Source organism: Anomaloglossus baeobatrachus, chromosome 6, assembly GCF_048569485.1.
Source record: "Anomaloglossus baeobatrachus isolate aAnoBae1 chromosome 6, aAnoBae1.hap1, whole genome shotgun sequence".
In the NCBI taxonomy this organism is placed as follows: Eukaryota; Metazoa; Chordata; class Amphibia; order Anura; family Aromobatidae; genus Anomaloglossus; species Anomaloglossus baeobatrachus.
The window spans coordinates 125,964,894-125,987,857 of NC_134358.1; the positions used below are offsets into that span (position 1 = coordinate 125,964,894).

At 42.0% G+C, this 22,964-nt stretch overlaps 1 protein-coding gene across 2 annotated transcripts in view; it reads right to left on the reverse strand.

Annotated features, from left to right (window-relative positions):
- Positions 1-22,964, reverse strand: part of NKAIN3 (sodium/potassium transporting ATPase interacting 3) — a 914,214-nt gene that overhangs the window by 206,298 nt on the left and 684,952 nt on the right. For both annotated transcript variants that reach the window (XM_075316331.1, XM_075316330.1), the window contains exon 4: positions 19,240-19,437. In XM_075316331.1, the coding sequence (XP_075172446.1) occupies positions 19,240-19,437 (198 nt within the window). The remainder of the gene's footprint in view (positions 1-19,239; positions 19,438-22,964) is intronic.

A 22,964-nucleotide genomic window follows, 5' to 3' on the forward strand; every position in this document is an offset into this window, starting at 1 on the left:
GAGCAGAAGGCCTAATACTCCAAATGTCTGGCAAAAGGTAATCCTTCATTGAGTTAAGTTTGGAGTCAGTCTGGTAAAAGTTTTGAGTTTTTTTATATGATATATGATATATAGCAATATTACGAAAAAAAAGACATGCAGATTTTCTATGTAGATGGAAGGTGGACCCTGAAAATATTTTTTTTTTATATATAGCGCTAACACATTCCACAGCGCTTTACACATGTTAGGAACACTACCCATCATTGGAGCGAACAATCTAAATTCCCTATCTGTATATCTTTGGAGTGTGGGAGGAAACCTGAGAACCCGGAGGAAACCCACACAAACACGGGAAGAACATACAAACTCCTCGCATATGGTGTCCTTGGTCAGATTTGAACCCAGGACCCCAGAACTGCAAGACTGCAATGTTAACTACTGAGTCACCGTGCCGCCCTCAGAATAGTTCCCTCTAATAGGTTTGCCCAATTTGCCCTTCTGCCACATACAGATTTCATACTGAAAGAGGCTTAGGGGTACTTTACACATTGCGACATCGCTAGCATTGGCTAGCGATGCCGAGCGCGATAGTACCCGCCCCCGTCGCACATGCGACATGTGGTGATTGCTGCCGTAGCAAACATTATCGCTACGGCAGCTTCACATGCACATACCTGCTCGGCGACATCACTGTGACCGGCGAACAATCCCTCCTTCAAGTGGAAGATGCGTGCGACGTCACCGCGACGTCACTAATTGGCCGGCCAATAGCAGTGGAGGGGCGGAGATGAGCGGGACATAACATCCCGCCCACCTTCTCCCTTCTGCATTGCCATCGGAACGCAGGTAAAGAGAAGTCTGTCGCTCCTGCGGGTTTACACACAGCGATGTGTGGACCTGCAGGAACGACAAACAACATCGTACCTGCGGTCGACCCGACATTATGAAAATGACCGATGCTACACAGATCACCGATTTTCAACGCTTTTGCGATCGTTTATCGGCACATCTAGGATTTACACGTTACGATGTTGTTACCGGCGCCGGATGTACGTCACTAATGACGTGACCCTGACGATAGTTCAGAAGCGATGTTGCAACGTGTAAAGCACCCCTTAGTTTCTTCTTTTCTATCATAACGTTTGGTGAGAAGATACAACATACAGCGACTTTTTAAAATAATTGTAAAATGGTGTTATACTTTTTCCATATTTAAACGTATTCATATGAAGGAGGGTAAGTGTGTCCCGTGATGGGAGAAGCCTTTATATGGCCCAAGGCAAGGACATTAAAATGGGACACTAACTGCCTCCATGATTCAGCCATCCATGACTAATAGAAAGTAGGAACCAGCACTTTATGAATATGTAATCAATCTGTTTTATGAAAAAATGACAATGCTTTGCATTAGTTATCCTGTATGTGAACTTTAAAAATAAAGAGACTAAATAGTACATGACCTCTAATTAACAACCTGATTTACTTGATGATAAAGGATATTTATTAGTGCTTACAGTTTATCAATGGTCGCTTTACATTAAGCAATTATCTTTATGATCACAGAGAACCAATTGAAATTATAGTGTTAAGTGCAAATAAGCCTATACTAGAATAACTAAGGACAGGCTGGAACAGAATATATTAGAACCTGTCCTCAGGATGTTCTGCCCTCAGTCACTTTCAGAGAGCTGTCAGGCAGTGGGCAGGGAATAAAGAAAGAGGCAGGACAACTGTAAGTGCAGGGCCCGCCCCACTGCACCTGCATCTCATTAGCATAGCATTTCCACTATGGATTTCTCCAAATTATCAAGATAGATTTCTACAAGAAATGTCAGAATTTACTCAGCACCTTCTCTAGGCCTCTTTCATACGTTAGAGAAGAACACACACTTTTTTCACTGACGTGCTGAAGGTGCCATGATTTTGGCACACGGGTATTCTCCGTGTGCTATCCATGATAACACACGGAAAACAGGAACCTTATACTCACCTGTCCACACTGCTGCAGTCCGTGGTGCTGATGTCTCCGGCGCTGCAGTCACACTTGCTTCTGCCTCCGTGGTGCAGGGAATATACAATGAGCATAATGAGCGGGCCCTGAAGCAAGAGACAGCAGCGCCGAAGACAGAAGGGCTGGAGACAGGTAAGCATAGAAATTCACTTTATTTCACAGACACGTGTTTTCTCCACTACCTGTCACATGGATCACACCACTGTGTGGTCCGTATGACATCAGTGATGCCAGAAAAAAACTGACTTATCTCAGTGCGAAACACACAGCCACACAGTCAGTGGGAAATTACTGATGTGTGTGCAGACCCATTGATTTTAATGGGTCTGTGTATGTCCGTGATTCCGATATGTATAAAAATGGCATCATATGTACCAGAATCACTGATGTATGAAGGGGGCCTTAAGGACAGATTAACACACCACAATTTTGTTGCTGAAATTTCAACAATTAAAGGTTACGTTTTAATGATCACATGTTGCTATATCTACTGAAATTTCAACAACTGAAAATGAATTTAGTTTAATTAAAGCACCACTCCAGTATTTTTTATTTCACAGCTGGAGTGGCGCTTTGAATCTAAGTCACCTGCAATCAGTCTTATAATTACCCTACGGCATCTCCACCTTTTTTGTTGCTACCCTGGTCCTGCAGAGCCATCTTGTGACTGTAACTTCTGACTGGCCATAAGTCAGAAGTTACATCAAAAGCCCTCAATACAAGTCTATGAGAGTCTGAACAAGTTCAGAACGAGACTTTCAGAGTTGCATTGAGTTGTGACCTCCGTCGTGCTCCATGAAACAGTGGATCAGCCGGCAGGTCACAAACTGCAGAAGACCGATGGAAGCAGCACTGATAAAAAATGAAGACACCAGAAGGTCAGTAGGACTAGAGGCAGGGGACTTAGGTGGGCTTTACACGCTGCGACATCGCTAGCAATTGCTAGCGATGTCTAGCGCGATAGCCCCCGTCGCACATGCGATATGTGGTGATTGCTGCCGTAGTGAACATTATCGCTACGGCAGCTTCACATGCACATACCTGGTCGGCGACGTCGCTGTGACCGCCGAACAATCCCTCCTTCAAGGGGGAGGTGTCTTCAGCGTCCCAGCGACGTCACTGCAACGTCACTAAGCGGCCGACCAATAGAAGCGGAGGGGCGGAGATGAGCGGGACATAACATCCCGCCCACCTTCTTCCTTCCGCATTGCTGGCGGGATGCAGGTAAGGAGATGTTTGTCGTTCCTGCAGCTTCACACACAGCGATGTGTGGTGCTGCAGGAACGAGGAACAACATCGTACCGGCAGCAGTAGCGATATTATGAAAAGGAGCGACGTGTGACCGAGCAACGATTTTTGACATTTTTGCGATCGATAATCGTCGCTCCTAGGGTTTACACGCTGCGATGCCAGCAATGGCACCGGATGTGCGTTACTAACAACGTGACCCTGTCGATTTATCGTTACCAATGTCGCAACGTGTAAAGCCCGCCTAAGATTTAAAGCACCACACCAGTGGTCAAATAAGAAAAATTGCTGGAGTGGTGCTTTAAATGGATTTCTGAAAGCAGATTCCTGTCACATAAATGGGCCAGATGTAGAAATTTTATCTGCAAAATCTTCTGTGTGTGAATCCATTGTAAAGCACAATTGAGAAGTGTAGTATTGAATTCAGTACATGGATAAGAGAAAACACTAGAAAGCAATAGCACCATGTTTATGTGCGACTCTGCCTTTGTCTCCCCTCTGCAGCCTCCCTTCATTTCTCTATAGACTTCTCTAAGCAGCAGCTGTAAACTGAATCTGAAGTGTAAAGACTTTTGAGAACAAATTCTATCAGTAAATTCAGAGCTGATTTTAAAGGGAACCTGTCACATCCTTTGTTTATATTAAACTTCCCCCACTGACTTGTTAATGATGCAATGTGCATCACTAACATGGTTTCGGCAAACAGAAATTCCACATATTTATCTTTAAACTTTAAAAACACTTTTTATGCTCATGTAAATGTATTACAGACCTTATAGGTGTCATAGGGGTGGCACTTGCCTTTGGTTCAGTCACAGTCAGTCAGGCTCTGTCTTCAAATTATGCACGTCCCCTGCATTGTGATTGATTGTTGTGAGTGACCCGACGTCACAGCAATCTACTATTGAATTCCGCGTTTGCGCACTGCCCATAGCACCCTGTGCATGCGCTCTGCATGACCTCTTCTTTCTTCTCAGAGTAGAGCAGTGGGAACACATAAACGCTTAGTGTGCGCGCTCCCAAGGAGACATGATAAAGCCCGAAGAATGCACATATATGAAATTAATCTGGGGATTTACACCGATATTCAGTGTGCATGCTCCAGAGAGTTCATGAACTCACCTCCCACTCACTCTGAGCAGTATACTTACAAATGTGCAATCTGCCCAACCCTTTATGCCATCAGAGTATGTTCCCTTACCCCGATGTGGTCCAAGCAGTTTGCGACTATGTATAATGTTTTTGGAACACCAACTTTTTAAGAGGTCCATGTGCGCACAGACACTGGAACAACCACAGAACCTATCATTTGCTTAACTGGATACATAAACTGTGTTTCTCTAGACACTTCTTTCTGACAGATATGTAGGTATTGGGTTTACTGGCAAATACTATGTGTACAGTTTAACCAATTGCAGACTTATGTCCAGTTTCTTTTATCTCTGGATCCAACAAACACAATTTGGGTAAAGTTTCTATAGATTCCCACCTAGGCAACTGGTCTCTACTCCATATTTTCACTGATTCTGGCTGACAGATATCCTGGTTCACTACAGCTCAGCTTTTTCTCCTATACACTACAGTCTCTAGACTCACAAGCCCTACGTGTGTCCTAAGTATTTCTCCTGACGAATTACTGTGCACTCACACTGTAATATTGGATTCATAGTTCTATTATTAGCTTGCACCAGTTTCCGCACAGCAGCTACTTTGGGACCTTACTGATCATAGCATCTCACGGACATCACTTGGCCCACCTGGATATCTCTTGGGGGCTGACCCTTACCACACCCACTTACTCAGTACCAGAAATGTTCCTTTTTAGATCTGCTTATACGCTTATACCCACAACTAGCAATATTGTAGCAAAATGTCTCTTAAAATGTTCGGGTACAACAGCCCCAACAGACATTACCACCCTCTGGTAGATTCAATGCAGACAGGGTATACAATGAACAGCATTGTGCTATAATCCACCAGCCTGTATTAAACATGGGATAGTGTAGGAAGCCATGGACACCACACCATATGGGTGTCCTGGTCCTTCGCCAAGGAGACTCCGTGTAAGGGGATGACTTTGGGTTGGGTGTATGACACTTACTGGTTTCTTCAGACTGGTGTGGTGTCCATCACCCCACTGCCGCTCTTCATCGAAGATGAAATAGTAACACAAGCAACACAAGAGTTCACTTGACAATTAAACCTGTCTGTTCAGTTTATACCTCATTCCGTTATGACAGACATGGCCTCAGTCATCACGGTTCTGATTCTACTGTTTCTGGGTACTCTTTCTCAACCTGTCCTCCACTATCTTTGAACTCATCCTCAAACTTCCAGGTCTGTGTTTCCATTCCCCCACTTCCTCAAACATTTATCAGCTTTTAGGTCCCAACGGCTCTCTAAGCCCGCTGAGGTTAGCCATAGGCTCTAGACCGCTTGAGATTACTTCAGGATTACCTGACTGGCCCTGACATATTGGTCACATCTTCTCTTACTCGAACTCTATCTAGAACAGCCACCCCACGAGACCTGCACTACAAGTAAACCTACTTGCCACGTGTCGCTCCTCCTCTATCTTGACTTAACCCTGCCCTATCTGATATCTAATCTACTGTTGCTCTGTTAGGTGGCACCTGCTGCTAAATGGCCCCAGCACTGCACATCGAGAACCTGCACTCCACTAGTAGCAATTACATGTTAGCACACACTTGTAACAATCAACACCACATATGATATGTTCAGTATAAAACACCTTTGACAGTACAGGTAGACATGAAACAGTGCAGGTACACAACCACCTTTACACTAGCAGCTGGCAAGATCCTATGATCTCCATGTACCATAACATGGGGAAAAGATGGGATAACTGACCTCCTTATATGCTGTATGTATTTATTTTCTCACACTGATTTGTTCTCTATGAAGGAAAATACCTCATTGGCCTCCAATTAAGTTTTAACTATTATCCACCACATGGAACAATTCATGAAAAATTTAGAACACCTATTTTTCTAGGTGGATTCTGTGGTTTTTTTTATACATTCATAAGCCATAAGTAATCACCTTTCTTGACCACTTTTGGGCAATAGTAATTGGTACTAGTGATTCTGGCATGATGGATTCATGCAAGCATGCAAACTGCTAAATCCATGAACCATATCAATTGCCTGTTTTGATCTTGCAATAAATCATTAATGCAAAATATGGATCAATGGCCGCTATGGTATTGAGCTTAGGGAAAGCCCAGACACTTTGTATTATGCAATTGAGACAGGATGGGCTAAAAGGAGATCAAAAGTCCTTCACAATACCGAAAAAAAGGCAGCGCTGCAGTGATATCAATATATTCACAGCAACAGGCAGAGGAATTATGTAAAAAGCAAAGAGATATACATCACTAGCGATGGTATGCACACACAACACAAAGAACAGCCGGGAAATACTTTTGCTCCATAATCCCTCTGCTCTGAATATAGAGTCTCATAGAAGGGATGTTCTGTATCGTCTACACTTACAGCATAAAACTGGGATTCTGTGAGATGAATACTAAATCAGACTGTCTGTGAGGTGCAGGGCTTTGGTTAACAATTCTCTTCCTGTCTTTCAAAAAACATCAGTCATAACTTTGGTCCTGCCAAAAATCCAAGACAAAGCGCTAACGACATTCGAGTGGTTGGACAGTGCCCCCTACCGTTAGAGAGCAGCATTAACATACCTTGTGGAAATCCTTTAAATTATTTCTAAATCTAAAAAATTAACGCATGAACATATTGAAGGGTACATGTTTTACTGTAATTATCAATATGTATAGTGCTCCATTCCAGCAACATTTCCAAATATGTCATTGATTATGCATCCATCTTCCTATCGAGATACCCAGCTAAAGCATAAATATAAGGCCATGGTCAATATACTCCACATAGGTTTGCCATTAATGTATGTCTTAACAAAGGTGCATGTTTAACCCTTTCAGGACTACAATTTATCATTGCCGCACTTTCGATTTTTGCCTCCCCTTTCAAGAGACATAACATTTTTTCTTCTAAAAAGAAGTATGAGGGCTTGTTATTTCCATGACGTGTTGTAGTTAGGAATGACCCCATACATTTTTCCATAAAACATACCGAAAAGTGGGCAAAAGATTCCTAGTGGGATGAAATGGTGAAAAAAACACATTCTGCTAATGTTTTCTAGGATTTGTATTACAGGAGTTTTGCCATCTCCAAGCACCTATCTCAATATGTAGTAGGTGTAATAATAAGATTAACAAATACCTCCAATTAGAAAGGAAGTAAAGTTCTTATGGAATGCTGTCACTTACCTCATGTGCAGGGAATTGCAGTAGCTTAGGTATGCATGGTTACGACAACTAGCAACAAACTGTCCCTATATGCGTGGCTGTAACCTTAGATACCTAAGTTGCTGCAATGCCCTGTCATAAGGTACCATATTTTTCGGACTATCAGACGCACCGGACTATAAGACGCACCCTGGTTTTAGAGGAGGAAAATAGGAAAATAAAATTTTAAGCAAAAAATGTGGTCATGACACACTGTTATGGGGCGAGGATCTGCTGCTGACACTGTTATGGGGTTAATATCCCCAAATTCTCTACTAAGGTACCCCATCCTGGTAATGATCCTCCTGCCTTATATATGATCTCATCCTTGAATATATGTGCCTCATCCTGGTATAGCCCCCATCCTGATAAATACCCCCATCCTGATAAATACCTTCATCCTGCTATATACCCCCATCCTGTTATATACCCCCATCCTGCTATATACCCCCATCCTGGTATATGGCCTGCATCCTGTGGCACAGGAAAAAATAAAAGTTTATACTCACCTTTCCTCACTCCTGCAGCATCACTCGTCCTCCTGTCTGTGCCAGCAGCAGCACTGCTGACCTGTGTGGAGCCGGTCACCTTTCCCCTGCAGCATTGCGATGTCCTCCTGTCTGCAGACCGCTGATGTGTGTGAAGAGTGGTGCGCACAGCGATGAAGTCATCTCTGTGCTCACCGCTCTCTACACAGATCAGCTGGCCAGCAGACAGCAGGACATCGTGATGCTGCTGGGACCAGTGGCCGGTCAGTAAACCGTACTTATTCACTACCCCCCCCCCGAGCTGATGATAATGTGCGGGGGGGCACTGTAGTTGCCAGGGGTGATCACGTCAGCCAGCTCCCCCACACATTCTCCCTTCCACCTGTTAGTGCCGGCTTCAGCGCTGAGAGATGATGGGCGTGAGGATGCATGCATATGAAATGAGTGGGCAGACGTGGTCACGGGAGGCGTTGCTACAGCCTGCTCCTGCTGCCGAAGACCCACTCCACCGCAGCACCCTCATTCCCCGCAGCCATGCCCTACATTCAGACTATAAGACGCACAACCCCACTTTCCCCAACATTTGGGGGGAAAAAGTGCGTCTTATAGTCTGAAAAATACGGTAAGTGACATAGCTTTTCAGAAGAACTTTACTTCATTTCTAATTGGAGGTATTTGCTAATATTATTATTATTACGCATAGTACATATTGGGATAGGAACTTGGAGGTGGGAATAACTCTTTAATGGCATTAATTGCATGATAAAAATTACCTGTCATCATAATTCTCCAGGTCAGTATGATTATGGCAATATCAAACTTATGTGGTGAACAAAAATTCAACAGCTTGTAGATAAATAAGTGTACTTTATGCTGCCATTTTTTGTATGGTGAGCTGATGTTTTGATTGATTCCAGTTTGGGTTACATATGAGGTTTTGATTGATTTTCATTATCTATTTTAGGGATATGAGGTTTTTATTGCTGTATATTAAAACATTTTTAAGCAGTATGGTGACCCCCAAAAATATTATTTTTCTTATTACAGCATTTACCATATGTGCTAATTAATTTTATATTTTGTTAGTCTGGACCTTTACAGATGCGGCAGCTGTTATAGTTAGTGATGGATGCTGGCTTTGGAATACAGGCAACTTCTACCCCGTGTAGAGGGAGCTCAGGAGTAGAGCTCTCCCTTCAAACTTGCTGACCCCAGTACAAGAGATACAGATATACACATATGCACAAATCGGACAAGCTGGGTTGTATGTCTAAAAAGTATTTAAAACGTAACCGTCGTTTACATTTTTATTCTAGAAATCGAAAGTACCAATGAAAATAAGCAACTTTGGAAAATATCTTATCAGACAAATTTGCTTTTTTCTCTGCCAGAACTGATCAGTCATTATCAAAATTCTGAATTCTGAGGTAAAATCTGTATTCAGTGAAGCCTTTCCCATTACTGAGATAAAAGATGAGAGCTTCTACTGATGAGCTTCTATGTATGCTTATTGGGTACCCCAGCCTAAAAATAGCAGCCTGCAGCTGCCCAGGATTGTTGCATCTATTAGATGCGACAATCCCAGCACTTTACCCGGCTCTTCCCAATTGCCCTGGTACAGTGGCAATCGAAGTAATAAGGGGTTAATGGTAGCTCACAGCTGCTACTAAACCCCATATTAATAATGTGGGGTGTCTTCGAGACTCCCATTACTAATCTGTAAGTGAAAGTAAAAGAAACCAAACACCAATAAAATCCTTTATTTGAGATAAAATACAAAAAAACAAACACTCTGTTACCCCCTTTATTAACCACTGGAGGTCTGACGTAATCCACACGAGGTCCCATAACTATTTAAATTCTCTACATTTGAATCACAGCACGTGATAATAGATCATGACCACCCGCTGTGGACTTCAGGCAGAGAATGAATGAGCCACACGATCAGCTGTGACGTCGCTCAGGTTAGCCGTGGCCACAGCTGAAGGTTCCCACAGCCCTCCATCTGTGACTGCAGGTAACCTGACCTCTGGGGACCTCAATGAACTCAGTGACCTCACCTCAGATGGGGTATTAGCTTTCCTGACAGCCTGCGGTGATCATATAATAGCTTTATGTAAAATGTGTGAAGGCTGCTTTACATGCTGCGACATCGCTAGCGATGTCGCTAGCGATTGCACCCGCCCTGTCGTTTGTGCATCATGGGCAAATCGGCGAACAATATCGTTAGGACGCGTTACACGGACTTACCTTCCTAACGACATCGCTGTGGCCAGCGAACAACCTCTTTTTTAAGGGGGAGGTTCGTGCGGCATCACAGCAACATCACACAGCGGCCCACCAATAGAAGCGAAAGGGCGGAGAGTAGCCGCATTAACGACATGCCGACCTCGTTGCCGGAGGACGCAGGAACGCTGTTGTTTGTCGTTCCCGGGGTGTCACACATAGCGATGTGTGCTGCCTCAGGAATGACGAACAACCTGCGTCCAGCACGAGCAACGACATTTGGAAAATGAACGTGTCAATGATCAACGATTTGGTGAGTATTTCTGATCGTTAGCGGTCTCTCGTAGGTGTCACACGTAACGACGTCGCTAACGAGGCCGGATGTGCGTCACAAATTCCGTGACCCCAACGACATATCATTAGATACGTCATTGCGTGTAAAGCAGCCTTTAGGCATCTATGCTCTACACCAGCACTTTTTTAAATCATGTAGGAGTTTAGATCAAGAGATCAGGGTTGCTTTGTTCAATCTAATACACTAGAAATCTGCTCTGAGCTATGATGGGGGCATGTTCTTTTTTCTCAAATGTGTTTCTGCTTCCTTTTGAATGGTCAGCATCATACAGTGAGAAGTACACGCTCCCATTGAAAATTCTGAGAACACCCTCTTGGACTTAACACAATTGAACTTATTAGGTGCCATATACTTTGATTGCTAATATCTCTGCAACGGAGAGGCCTAAATAATATTAATAAAAAAGTTTTATTTTTCTTTGCAGCAGGATAACATCATGTCTCCAGTTCAACATGAAAAATTTGGTAAAAGGCTCTCTTTAAGCGCTCCTTGAAAAAAATGTAAGGAAAACACAACTAAAATTTACCCACTTTAGGATAATTGTGCTACAATCTCATTTCTTTTTTTTTCATCTAATATATAAAGCTGAGTGTATGTGTGTGTGTGTGTGTGTGTGTGTGTATGTATGGCCGCTGAAGGAATCCACACTGTTGCATTTACAATCACAAAATTTTGCAGCCTTCTCATTTGACTCAGGGAACATCATAGTCTATGTTTTGAGAGGAAAACTTAACCCCATGTTTAAAGGGTGATTTACACGCTGCGACATCGCTAGCGATTGCTAGCGATGTCAAGCGTGATAGCACCTGCCCCCGTCGCTCGTTCGACATTTGGTGATTGCTGCCGTAGCGAACATTATCGCTACGGCAGCGTCACACGAACATACCTTGTCAGCGACGTCGCTGTGACCGCTGAACAATCCCTCCCTCAAGGGGGAGGTGCGTTCGGTGTCATAGCGACGTCACTGCGGCGTCACTAAGCTGCTGGCCAATAGAAGCGGAGGGGCGGAGATAAGCGGGACGTAACATCCCACCCACCTCCTTCCTTCCGCATTGCCAGTGGACGCAGGTAAGGAGATGTTCGTCGTTCCTGCGGTGTCACACATAGCGATGTGTGATGCCGCAGGAACGACAAACAATATCGTGCCTGTGGCAGCAGCAATATTAAAGGAAAGGAGCAACGTGTCAACGATCACTGTTTTTGAATGATTTTGCGATCGCTGCATGTCGCTCCTTGGTGTCACATGCTGCGATGTCGCTACAGGCGCCGGATGTGCGTCACTAATGACATGACCCCGACGATATATCGGTAGCGATGTCGCAGCGTGTAAAGCACCCTTAACAGTTATTCGCCAAAAAACCTACTTACATAAAAGTCAATGGTGCTGGGAGTTACAGGTCATTAATAGGAGCTGTGATAGGTTGTTATAGGCAACAAAGGACATTCTTAGTATAAGAAGCTTATGGGTGAGGTAATATGATTTCTGTGCAGAGATGAATAGAGACAAAGACAGACAGAGAGAGACAGACAAAGAGACAGACAGAGGGAGACAGACAGAGAGGGAGACAGACAGAGAGACAGAGGGAGACAGACAGAGACAGAGACAGAGAGATAGACAGAGAGAGAGACAGACAGAGGGAGACAGACAGAGGGAGACAGACAGAGACAAAGAGATAGACAGAGAGACAGACAGAGAGGGAGACAGACAGAGAGACAGACAGAGGGAGACAGACAGAGACAGAGAGAGGGAGACAGACAGAGAGGGAGAGTGGGAGTGAGACACTAAGGCTTTGCACGTTGCGACATCGCAGGCCGATGCTGCGATGTCGCACGCGATAGTGGCCGCCCCCGTCGCAGGTACGATATCGTGTGATAGCTGGCGTAGCGAAAACTATCGCTACACCAGCTTCACACGCACTCACCTGCCCTGCGACCGTCGCTCTGGCCGGCGACCCGCCTCCTTCCTAAGGGGGCGGGTCGTGCAGCGTCACAGCGACGTCACACGGCAGGCGGCCAATAGGAGCGGAGGGGCGGAGATGAGCATGATGTAAACATCCTGCCCAGCTCCTTCCTTCCGCATATCCTACGGAAGCTGCGGTGACGCCGGTAGGAGATGTTCCTCGCTCCTGCGGCTTCACACACAGCAATGTGTGCTGCCGCAGGAGCGAGGAACAACAGCGGACCGTCGCGTCAGCGTAATTATGAATTACGCCGACGCTGCAACGACGATACGATTACGACGATTTTGCGTTCGTTAATCGTATCATCAAGGCTTTACACACTACGATGTCGCATGCGATGCCGGAGGTGCGTCACTTTCAATTTGACCCCACCGACATCACACCTGCGATGTCGTAGTGTGCAAAGCCGCCCTTAGTTACTATCTTGGGCAATGCCAGGTACTACAGCTAGTATTTTATAGAGCCATATGAATGAGAAAAACATCAGCCAAACTAACAAATTTCAACAACATAAGTATAAAGTATTCAGACCCCTTTACATTTTTCATTCTTGTGTTTAATTAAACGGATAGGACTTGATTTGGAAAGGCACAAACCTGTCTATATAAGACCCTAACAACTCTGACCATTCTTGACTGGCCCAGCCAGAGCCCCAATTGAGCATGTGTGGAGAGATCTGAAAATGGCTGTCCACCAAATTCACCATCCAACCTGATGGTACTAGAGAGGATCTGCAAGAAAGAATGGCAGAGGATCCCCAAATCCATGGGTGAAAAACTTGTTGCATGATTCCCAAGAAGACTTATGGCTGTACTAGCTCAAAAGGGTGCTTCTACTCAATACTGAGGAAATGGTCTGAATACTTATGACCATGTGATATTTCAGTTTTTCTTGTTTAATAAATTTACAAAAATGTCTACATTCCTGTTTTTTTCTGTCAAGATGGGGTGCAGGGTGTACATTAATGAGAAAAAATGAACTTTTTTGAATTTACCAAATGACTGCAATGAAACAAAGAGTGAAAAATTTAAAGGGGTCTGAATACTTTCCATACCCACTGTACATTTACCCAACCAGCCCCCCAACAAAAGATACATTGGGAAAGAGGGATTTGGGTCTGGCAACTGCCCATTCCTCACCCCCATTGAAATGACATGCTGTAAAGTCATGTAAAAAGCCTGTCAAACAAATGGTCATTTAATAGTCATGTGCATGGGGAGCATTATTTATATTAATAGAGATAATTATACATAAATTAGTATTACCATCTATAGCTCAGAATGACATTTCTTTATTACAAATAAACACACACACATTGATGCCAATTTAAAAGGAAACCAATTAACCTATGTTTTTGATGTGTGGGAGGAAGCCCACGCAAACCTGTGGAGAGCATATGTGCATCTCCATGAAAATGACTGGGTCCCAACAAGAAAAGCATAGAAGTGCACATGCTGAAAGTGAGACCTGCAAGCAGACATTTTCCCCAGAATACATCGAATCTGCATGCATAGAATATCTTCTTAGCTGCCGCTGTTTGTCTTATCGAACAAATTACCAATATCACAGAAACAGCTATCTATCAGCAGAAACCTTCCATGTATCTTGCAATATTTCTTTTTTTCTTGCTATTTTTATGATATACTATAAATTTCAATTTTTCAGCAAACCATATTTTCAATCTTCTCTACTTCACTATAAATATTATATCTTTAACCGCTTTACCATTAAACCACCATAAGAAAAGAAATCAGTTTCATGATTTCATCTGACGATGTAGAATAACACATAAACCGAGGGAAATAGTGGTTGTGCCAATAAGTAAATCGAGAAAAAGACACTTTAATAACCTCATACTTTCAGAGGTAACTTATTGCCACAAGGTGAATGTTGTAGAGACTTGAAGAATGAGTTGGATATGTGGCTTTCTAATTATGACCTTCCGCAAACTGAGCGTTACTGTTCTCTAACAACTAAAAGTAATTGGCACCTGTCATCTTTATCTCCATCCTGGTCTACTGCAAATAGATAAATATGAAATGTTTTACATCTGTAGTAATTCTATATTCTACACTGCAAAAACATTGAGAATGAGAAGACAATTATGTCTTAAAATCAGTCCTGCAGTGAAAGAAAAGGAAAACCCCAACCTATCTGTTCAGTGTTCAGAGGAGTTGACACGTCAGAGGAACCCTTTGCATATGCCCTGTAAAAGTACCCATACACTTTAGCTTTCTGACAGCTAAACATTAAAAGGAACCTGTCACCAGGTATGTCACCTCTAAGCTACGGTCACCTCCAGTAAGCCCTTATAGACAGCATTCTAAAATACTGTATATAAGTGTCCAGTCCGCTCTGTATAACATCTTTTATTATACTCACCGGTGGGGTGATTCGGTCCAATGGGTGTTGCTGGTCTCGGTTCGGTGCCTCTATCCTTGTGATCACCGTCCTCCTTCAGTTCTCCGTGTGGATTATGTGTCCAATGTCATCCATACTGTGTCTGCCACTGCACGCCTGCGCATACGCACTTCTCACTGCCCTGCTGAGGGCAGATCAAAGTATTGTAGTGTGCAGGCGAGGGAGTTCTCTGACCTTTCCCCACGCCTGTGCATTACAGTACTTTGTTCTGCCCTTAGTATGCAAAGAAAAGTGCACATATGCAGGAGTGCAATGGCGGACTCTGTGTGGATGACATAGGATGCATCATCCACACGAAGAGAGAAGGAGGATGGTGATCACAAGCAGAGGAGGCACTGGACCGAGACCAGTGATGCCCATCGAACCCGTCCACGCCACAGGGAAATATAATAAAAGTTATTTTTTATGTTATACAGATTGGCTTGAGTACTTATATGGAGTATTCTAGAATGCTGTATATAAGGGCTTAGTGGTGGTGGCCACAGCTTATAGGGCACAAATATGGTGACAGGCTCCCTTTAAGAAGGAATCAGGAACATCTGACAAGTGTCGCACACCACTGCCGTGCCCCATTTCTACTCCAACTCTGCCCATTTTGGCAGAGCTGTGTGAAACTGCTGTAAAAATACCAAAGATTACAAAATGTTTAAATATCTAAGTGTTGTACAAAAAAATTGTGACTTTTCAAAGCAATTTATGACAGAATCACTTTAATGAATCATTATTTATTATTTTGTTTTTGGGTGTGACTACTACACATATATCTTTTTTTCTCAGTAGTGAAGTGGTGCTTCTAATCTATGGCCCCTACTCTTATACTTACTCTCTTGCGTCATTACCTCTTATTGACGTTGTCCCGCTCTCGCGGCGCCATGTTGTTACCACAACTTCTGACTGGCAGAAGTTACGTCACCAGCTCTCAATGAAAGTCTATAACATCCAAAATAAGGCTCTCATAGCCTTGCATTGAAAAACGATCTCAGGCACACTCCATGAAATACTAGAGCAAGCCGGAAGGTCACAAACTGCCAGAGATCGACGGGAATAGCAGTGATAAAAGATGAAGATGGCTTTAAGTATGTACATACCTACGATCTTAATTGTATTTTATTGGGATTGTTATGTGCGATATCACCACAAAGTAGCAAGTATTTGTGAAGTGTAAAGGAAATGATATATGGTTTACTAAATATTTTAGAAATCAAAATATGAAAATTGTGACTAGCATTGTATTCAGCCCTACAACTGATGCCCCTAGAATTGCCTAATGAAGTCATCTAAGTAGTAAATTGAGTTCATCCGTACATAATATATTTTCAATATAACTACAGCTGTTTTGTGAAGGCCTCAGAGGTTTGTTAAAGAACATTAGGGATCAAACAGCATCATGAAAATCAATGAACACAGCAAACATGTCAGGGCTAAAGTTGGGGAGAGGCGTAAAGCAGGATTAGGTTATCAAAAACTATCCCAAGCTCTTAACATGTCATGGAGCACTCTTCAATCCATCATCCAAAAGTAGGAGTATGGCACACCTGCAAACCTACCAAGATATGGTTGCCCACTTAAACGGACATCCCAACGAAAGAAAATACTAATTAGAGAATCAGCCAAGAGGCCCATGGTCGCTCTGGAGGATCTACACAGGTATACAGCTCATGTTGGAGAATCTGTCCGCAGGACAACTATTAGTCATATACTCCCCAAATCTGGCCTTTATGGAACAGTGACAAGAAGAAAACCTTTTGTAAAAGCAAGCCATAAGAAGTCCTGTTTGCAGTTTGTAAAAGGAAATGTTGGGGACACAGCTAGCATGTGAAAGAAGGTTATGGGGTCAAAGTAGACCTGCAGGACTGCAGCCAGACATATTGTTCTCTGAAATGCTGTGGTGTTTATAAGAAAATACACTTTAAAGATCCAGTTGGGGACTGTAGTCATAAACGAGAAATGTCGAGCTCTGCCCTTTGCTCTTCCCATCACCCTCGCAGGTGATTGACCATCCCCGTTCATGTGTACATAGGGTTAGACCTGTCAATCACCTAGAGAAATGCTGGGAACAGTCAGCTGGGTGCAGAGTCGGACTATTCTCATCTCTGGCTATGATTCCCAGACAAATCTTTTATCTGAAGCACTAGAGCATTTCAGAAAATAATATACCTGGCTGCAATCATGCAGCCAAGATGTGATTCATATTAACATTAGTTTGGGGAGAATTAATCACCTGATGGATTTTCTTTAACTTATCTTATGTTTCGATGCAACGCTTAAGCAAACACAAAGTGTTTTATGAATCTTTATTATGTAAAGAATGCAAAAATACGACATTTTACCTAAAATGATAAATAATGTAAAAAAGAGAATACTTCCATGTACAAATCCGATAAACAATGGAAGCAGTACTTCAAGATAATAATAGCAATCTTTATTAATTCAAGAAAAAAAACCCAATGATATAAAAGCAATAAAATAAAGGTGTCGGAGCAAAGAAAAATCCTACTCCCCCAGGAGCCAACAAGACACTAGTAATATAATTCAGGAAACTCCAAAAGTCTAGTGTAAGAAAATGAACAAGAATATTAGTAGGGAAAATATATTACATATCAATACAGCTGTATATAATAATGGCAAAGAGTGGCAGCAATGTTAAGGAATAAACCTATAATGTACAGCAAATTGGTACATGCATGGTAGTTGTCAGGCTTCCACCAGGGGCTGCAGAAGCTGGATGGAAATGGAACTCCAAAAAGCAGTTAGACAAAAGACCACAAGATGGCGCAAACACCAGAAAGAGTAGTCAGCAAGTCTGAGTCCAAACCGGGATGTCATGTCAATACAGGGGGGGAGCGACCAAGCCATAAACAGGTGGGAGCAAAAAGGGTCAGGAGCCGAGAAGACACGTCAAAAGCCAAACAGAAGAAGCAGAGCCAAAGTCAGAAATCATTACTGAAGTCAGAGGCCGGGAGAGCAAGTAAGTACACGTGGTGGAGGAGGCCGAGACACAGAATGGGACTGAGGTCAGGTAGACAGGGCGGACAAACAGTACAAGGGAAACAGGGGTCAGGGAGAGCAAAGCTTGATAGCGGGATGGATCAGGGCTAACTCACAAGAACCAATTGCACATGCTGCAAAGCAGGAACTATTACTGGCGGCGTTCCGGTGGAATCCACACCATGATAAAGCGGTGTGAGCCCCGGAACGAGGCACAACCGAGCAGACCCCTCCCACAAGACTTAACCCCATTAACGTCCATCTATAGTCATGACAGTAGTAATATACACACAAAATGGGCACAAATGCAATAGTGAATAAAGATACAAGTAGCAGAGCCATCTAAAATGAGAATGAAGGAGCTGTATACTAGTATAGAATAAACAAATAGGATCAGCAAAGGGGTAAAGTACATATACACTGTACTGGTTCAAAGTTAATGCCAAGGAACACACTCCACCCATACTTCAATACATATGTTTCATTCTGTTTTTATTCCTTTTCAACATTTTACATGTTTTGTGTCATAGATATCCATAACACTACTTCTGTACCTCTGTATGCTTATATTCTAGACACATTAGAATGTTTTTATTTTGAATTTCTTAAAATAGTAAATATCTGTATGTACAAAATGATTCCCCATCAAGGCCAAGTCTGATTAAGAATGTATAGCTATATACTAAGCCTCCATTCCCTGCCCCTTGTACAGGGCTCTTTTGTGGGCATAAACCTTAATTATGGTGACATATTCTAACAGAGGTTGGATTATTATTATTAAAAAAAAAAATACAAAAACAAGAGATCAGTAAAAAATAATAAAATGGGTTCTCAACCAATGTAACCTACTAACGCAAACTGTTCCAGAGATCTCCGGTGGCACAGCTAAGCGTGACGTCCCATTCTAGAGTCATCTGACTGCTGAGGCCCATGATTGGTTGCAGAAGTCAGGTCCACATCCAATGATTTATCATTCCAGTCACCGAACCGTGGCAGCCAATTACATGCTTTAGCAATTCTTGTCCTGTCATAGCGGACTGCGTAAAATCACGTGAACATGCGTTATTTATTGTTTGTTTCTTTTTACTGACTGGACAACCTTGTTAAATCAAGTATATACTCATTTAACTGATTAAATAAAATACCTTTGGTTTTCTTTAATATTTGCAGAATATAAGCCATATATTACAAGACAAAAACGGTATAATAAAGTGACTTACAGACAGGAGTATCTGAAAAGCACTGTGGATGACCTCTAGGTACTGAAACTCAATGATGCATCCTGTCACCGAGATGAAGGAGTGATCTCCGAGGCTCCTGCTGGCTGGAGCAGGCACAACTCGTCGCACACAGCCAGGCCCATGTTCTCTCCACCAAGAGCGATGAATGGAAATGTTAAATGTCATAAGATCTGTCTCCTACAAAACGAAGTACAGAGAATTAATACATAGCCTGCAGCAAAAATTGTTTTCTTCTAGTAGAATATCAAAGTATTACTTTAAAACTGAAAAAAAGAAATAAAAAACACTTCAAGTGTTATTTTTCCTAAAGCTGTATAATAAGCATAGCAGTCAAATAACATACATAATACAATAAATATATCAAGTTTGAAATCATTATTTTTTATGTTTATTAATTCTGAGAGAATTCTACATTCATTTCTATAGAACATATATAACTTCCTTCAATATTCCACTTGTTATCAGTATATATGCATTCAGTTTGGCCATTGAAATTTCTAACAATGCTTAAAAGGTTTGTCCAAAATGAAAGAAAAATGTATCCTTTCATCAACTGTTGAATTTTGTGCTGAACTACAATATCACATAAAATCTGTGGACAGGTGTGGTACTGATTTTGGAAGATGTTCCGTAAGATGTCATAGCTTCAGGAATGGGAAGACCCATGTGGGACAGCCCAATGACATTAGCCTAATCTCTGATGCTTCAGCAATGTGAAAAATATTGGCAGGCATGTTTATTTTTTCTAGAACTGCAAATCAAATTTCAAAATGTTTGAATTTATGTGAAACTGTAAATTTCAGGAGATTTAACTTACACCATGTTCCAAATTATTATGCAAATTATATTTTTCTCTGATTTTCCTAAATGGTCAGTGCAAATGACAGTCTAATAAAAGTCATCACCCGTTAGAGTATACATCTAATTTTATTGTAGAAACCTCCCAATGATAACAGTGTAATCTTCAAAATAAAAGAAACCCCTCAAAATGCACTGTTCCAAATTATTAGGCACAGTAGAGTTTCTAAACATTTTATATGTTTTAAAGAACTGAAAATGCTCATTTGTGGAATTTGCAGCATTAGGAGGTCATATTCACTGAATTAAAAAGCTATTTAAATCCAAAACATCCTAACAGGCCACGTAACATGTTAACATAGGAACCCTTCATTGACATCACCTTCACAATTCTTGCATCCATTGAACTTGTGAGTGATTGGAGAGTTTCTGCTTGAATTTCTTTGCATGATGTCAGAATAGCCTCCCAGAGCTGCTGTTTTGATGTGAACTGCCTCCCACCCTCATAGATCTTTTGCTTGATGATACTCCAAAGGTTCTCTATAGGGTTGAGGTCAGGGGAATATGGTGGCCACACCATGAGTTTATTTCCTTTTCTCGCCATAGCAGCCAATGACACAGAGGTATTCTTTGCAGCATGATATGGTACATTGTCATGCATGAAGATGATTTTGCTCCTGAAGGCACTTTTCTGCTTTTTGTACCATGGAAGAAAGTTGTCAGTAAGAAACTCTATATACTTTGCAGAGGTCATTTTCACACCTTCAGGAACCCTAAAGGGGCCACCCAGATGTCTCCCCATGATTCCGGCCCAAAACATGACTCCTCTACCTCCTTGCTGACGTTGCAACCTTGTTGGGACATGGTGACCATCCACCAACCATCCACTACTCCATCCATCTGGACTATCCAGGGTTGATCAACACTCATCAGTAAACAAGACTGTTTGAAAATTAGTCTTCATGTATGTCTGGGCCCACTGCAACCGTTTCTGCTTGTGAGCACTGGTTACGGGTGGCCGAATAGTAGGTTTATGCACCACAGCAAGCCTTTGAAGGTTTGAGGGACTCCAGAGGCACCAGCAGCTTCAAATATCTGTTTGCTGGTTTGCAATACCTTTTTAACAGCTGCTCTCTTAATCCGATGGACTTGCCCGGCAGAAACCTTCCTCATTTTGCCTTTATCAGCACAAGCACGTACTGTATGTGCTCTGAATCAGCCACAAATCTCTTCACAGTACGATGATCACGCTTAAGTTTTCGTGAAATATCTAATGTTTTCATCCCTTGTCCAAGGCGTTGCACTATTTGATGCTTTTCGGCAGCAGAGAGATCCTTTTTCTTTCCCATGTTACTTGAAAACTGTGGGCTGCTTTATATTGTGGAGCATCCAGTTTTCCTTTTATTGGGTTCACCTGGCAAACTAATTATCACAGGTATCTGAGATTGATTTTAGTGATCCAAAGAACCCTGAGACACAATACCATCAATGAGTTTCATTGAAAAAAAAAAAGAATTAATCGCTATGACACTTAAATCCTATTTGCATAATAATTTGGAACATGGTGTAAGCTCGAAACAGTTCAAAGATTTTTACATACTGTTGTAAAAAGAAGTGGGGATGCTACACAATGGTATTCCATCTTTTTTTTTTTAGATGTGCTGCTGCCATCAATTTCTTTCACCTTCTGATCTGAGATCTATATACTTTTTCAAATTATTACATTCTTGTTTTCTTTACATTTTACACAGCGTCCAAACTTTTTTGCAATTAAGGTTGTAGTTAGAAAGTGCTATAGAGATTTCAAGGTAATGAAGTCTTTGTCTATTGGAATTCTTAGAGAGGTCATTGTGAACTCATTAGTTAGAAATCATGGGGCAGCCTCTTATTACCAGCTCTCCATGAGCATAAAAGTGTATATTGCTCATCAACTTATTATTTTTAACTTGACTTTTGCGTCTAGGTAACAGCAAATCTGAGTAAGCAGAACTGCAAAGAAAACATAGGGATAAAGAACAAGTTTTTGAGCCACTAATGAGACCAAACACATCAATTACATTAGAACATGGTTGTACCAAATGTTTTATTCCTTGATTTTCAGTGACAGCCAGTGCATCTAGGAGAAAGGAGCCACTTCAGTGACTCACAGCATTAACTACCATGCAACGCTCACAGAGTTTAAACTATTTTTTAAGAAAATTAAGAAATCCAAAATTTACATAGGGGAAAATTTAGAAACATTATACTCTGCTATAGATAGCATGACCCGACCCACATATTCCTTTCATGTTGCACATGTCAATCAAATAGCAGTGCATTGCTGGATCTTTACTTGCACATATTTCTGAAATAAAACATCTAATCTCAGAACAAAAGCTATGCTTACATTCAGTATCCTAGCGCCAGTATAGCACTGGCTTTACTTTATATATGAAAATCCTGTTGGTTTCTTCCCTTTAAGACACCTTGGCATTCCAATGTGTCAAAATTAAAGAAATAACATTTTCAGTAAAAAAGGTAAATTTAAATAATTGGTTGAATGAAAAAAAACAAACATGCACACACAAAAAGTATAAGAGTTCTTCAATCCGTCTGTGATAATTGGTCCGATCTCGGCCTGGAATGCATAGACTGACCATGCAGCTCCTGAACCGAGTGTGACAGCTTCATATACGAAACTCACTCTTGGGTCGGGAGATGAGCGGCCAGTCCATGCACTGTAATCAGAAATCGGACCAATTATCCCGGACGGATTGAAGACCCTTATACTTTTCTGTGCTGTGGTGTCCATGTTATAATCGGATAAGACATGGATATCACAATGACCAGTGTTATTCAATAGGTCTGTTCAGATAACAATTTTTTCACATGGAAATTTAATCTTCCATATTTTACATGAAATTCCC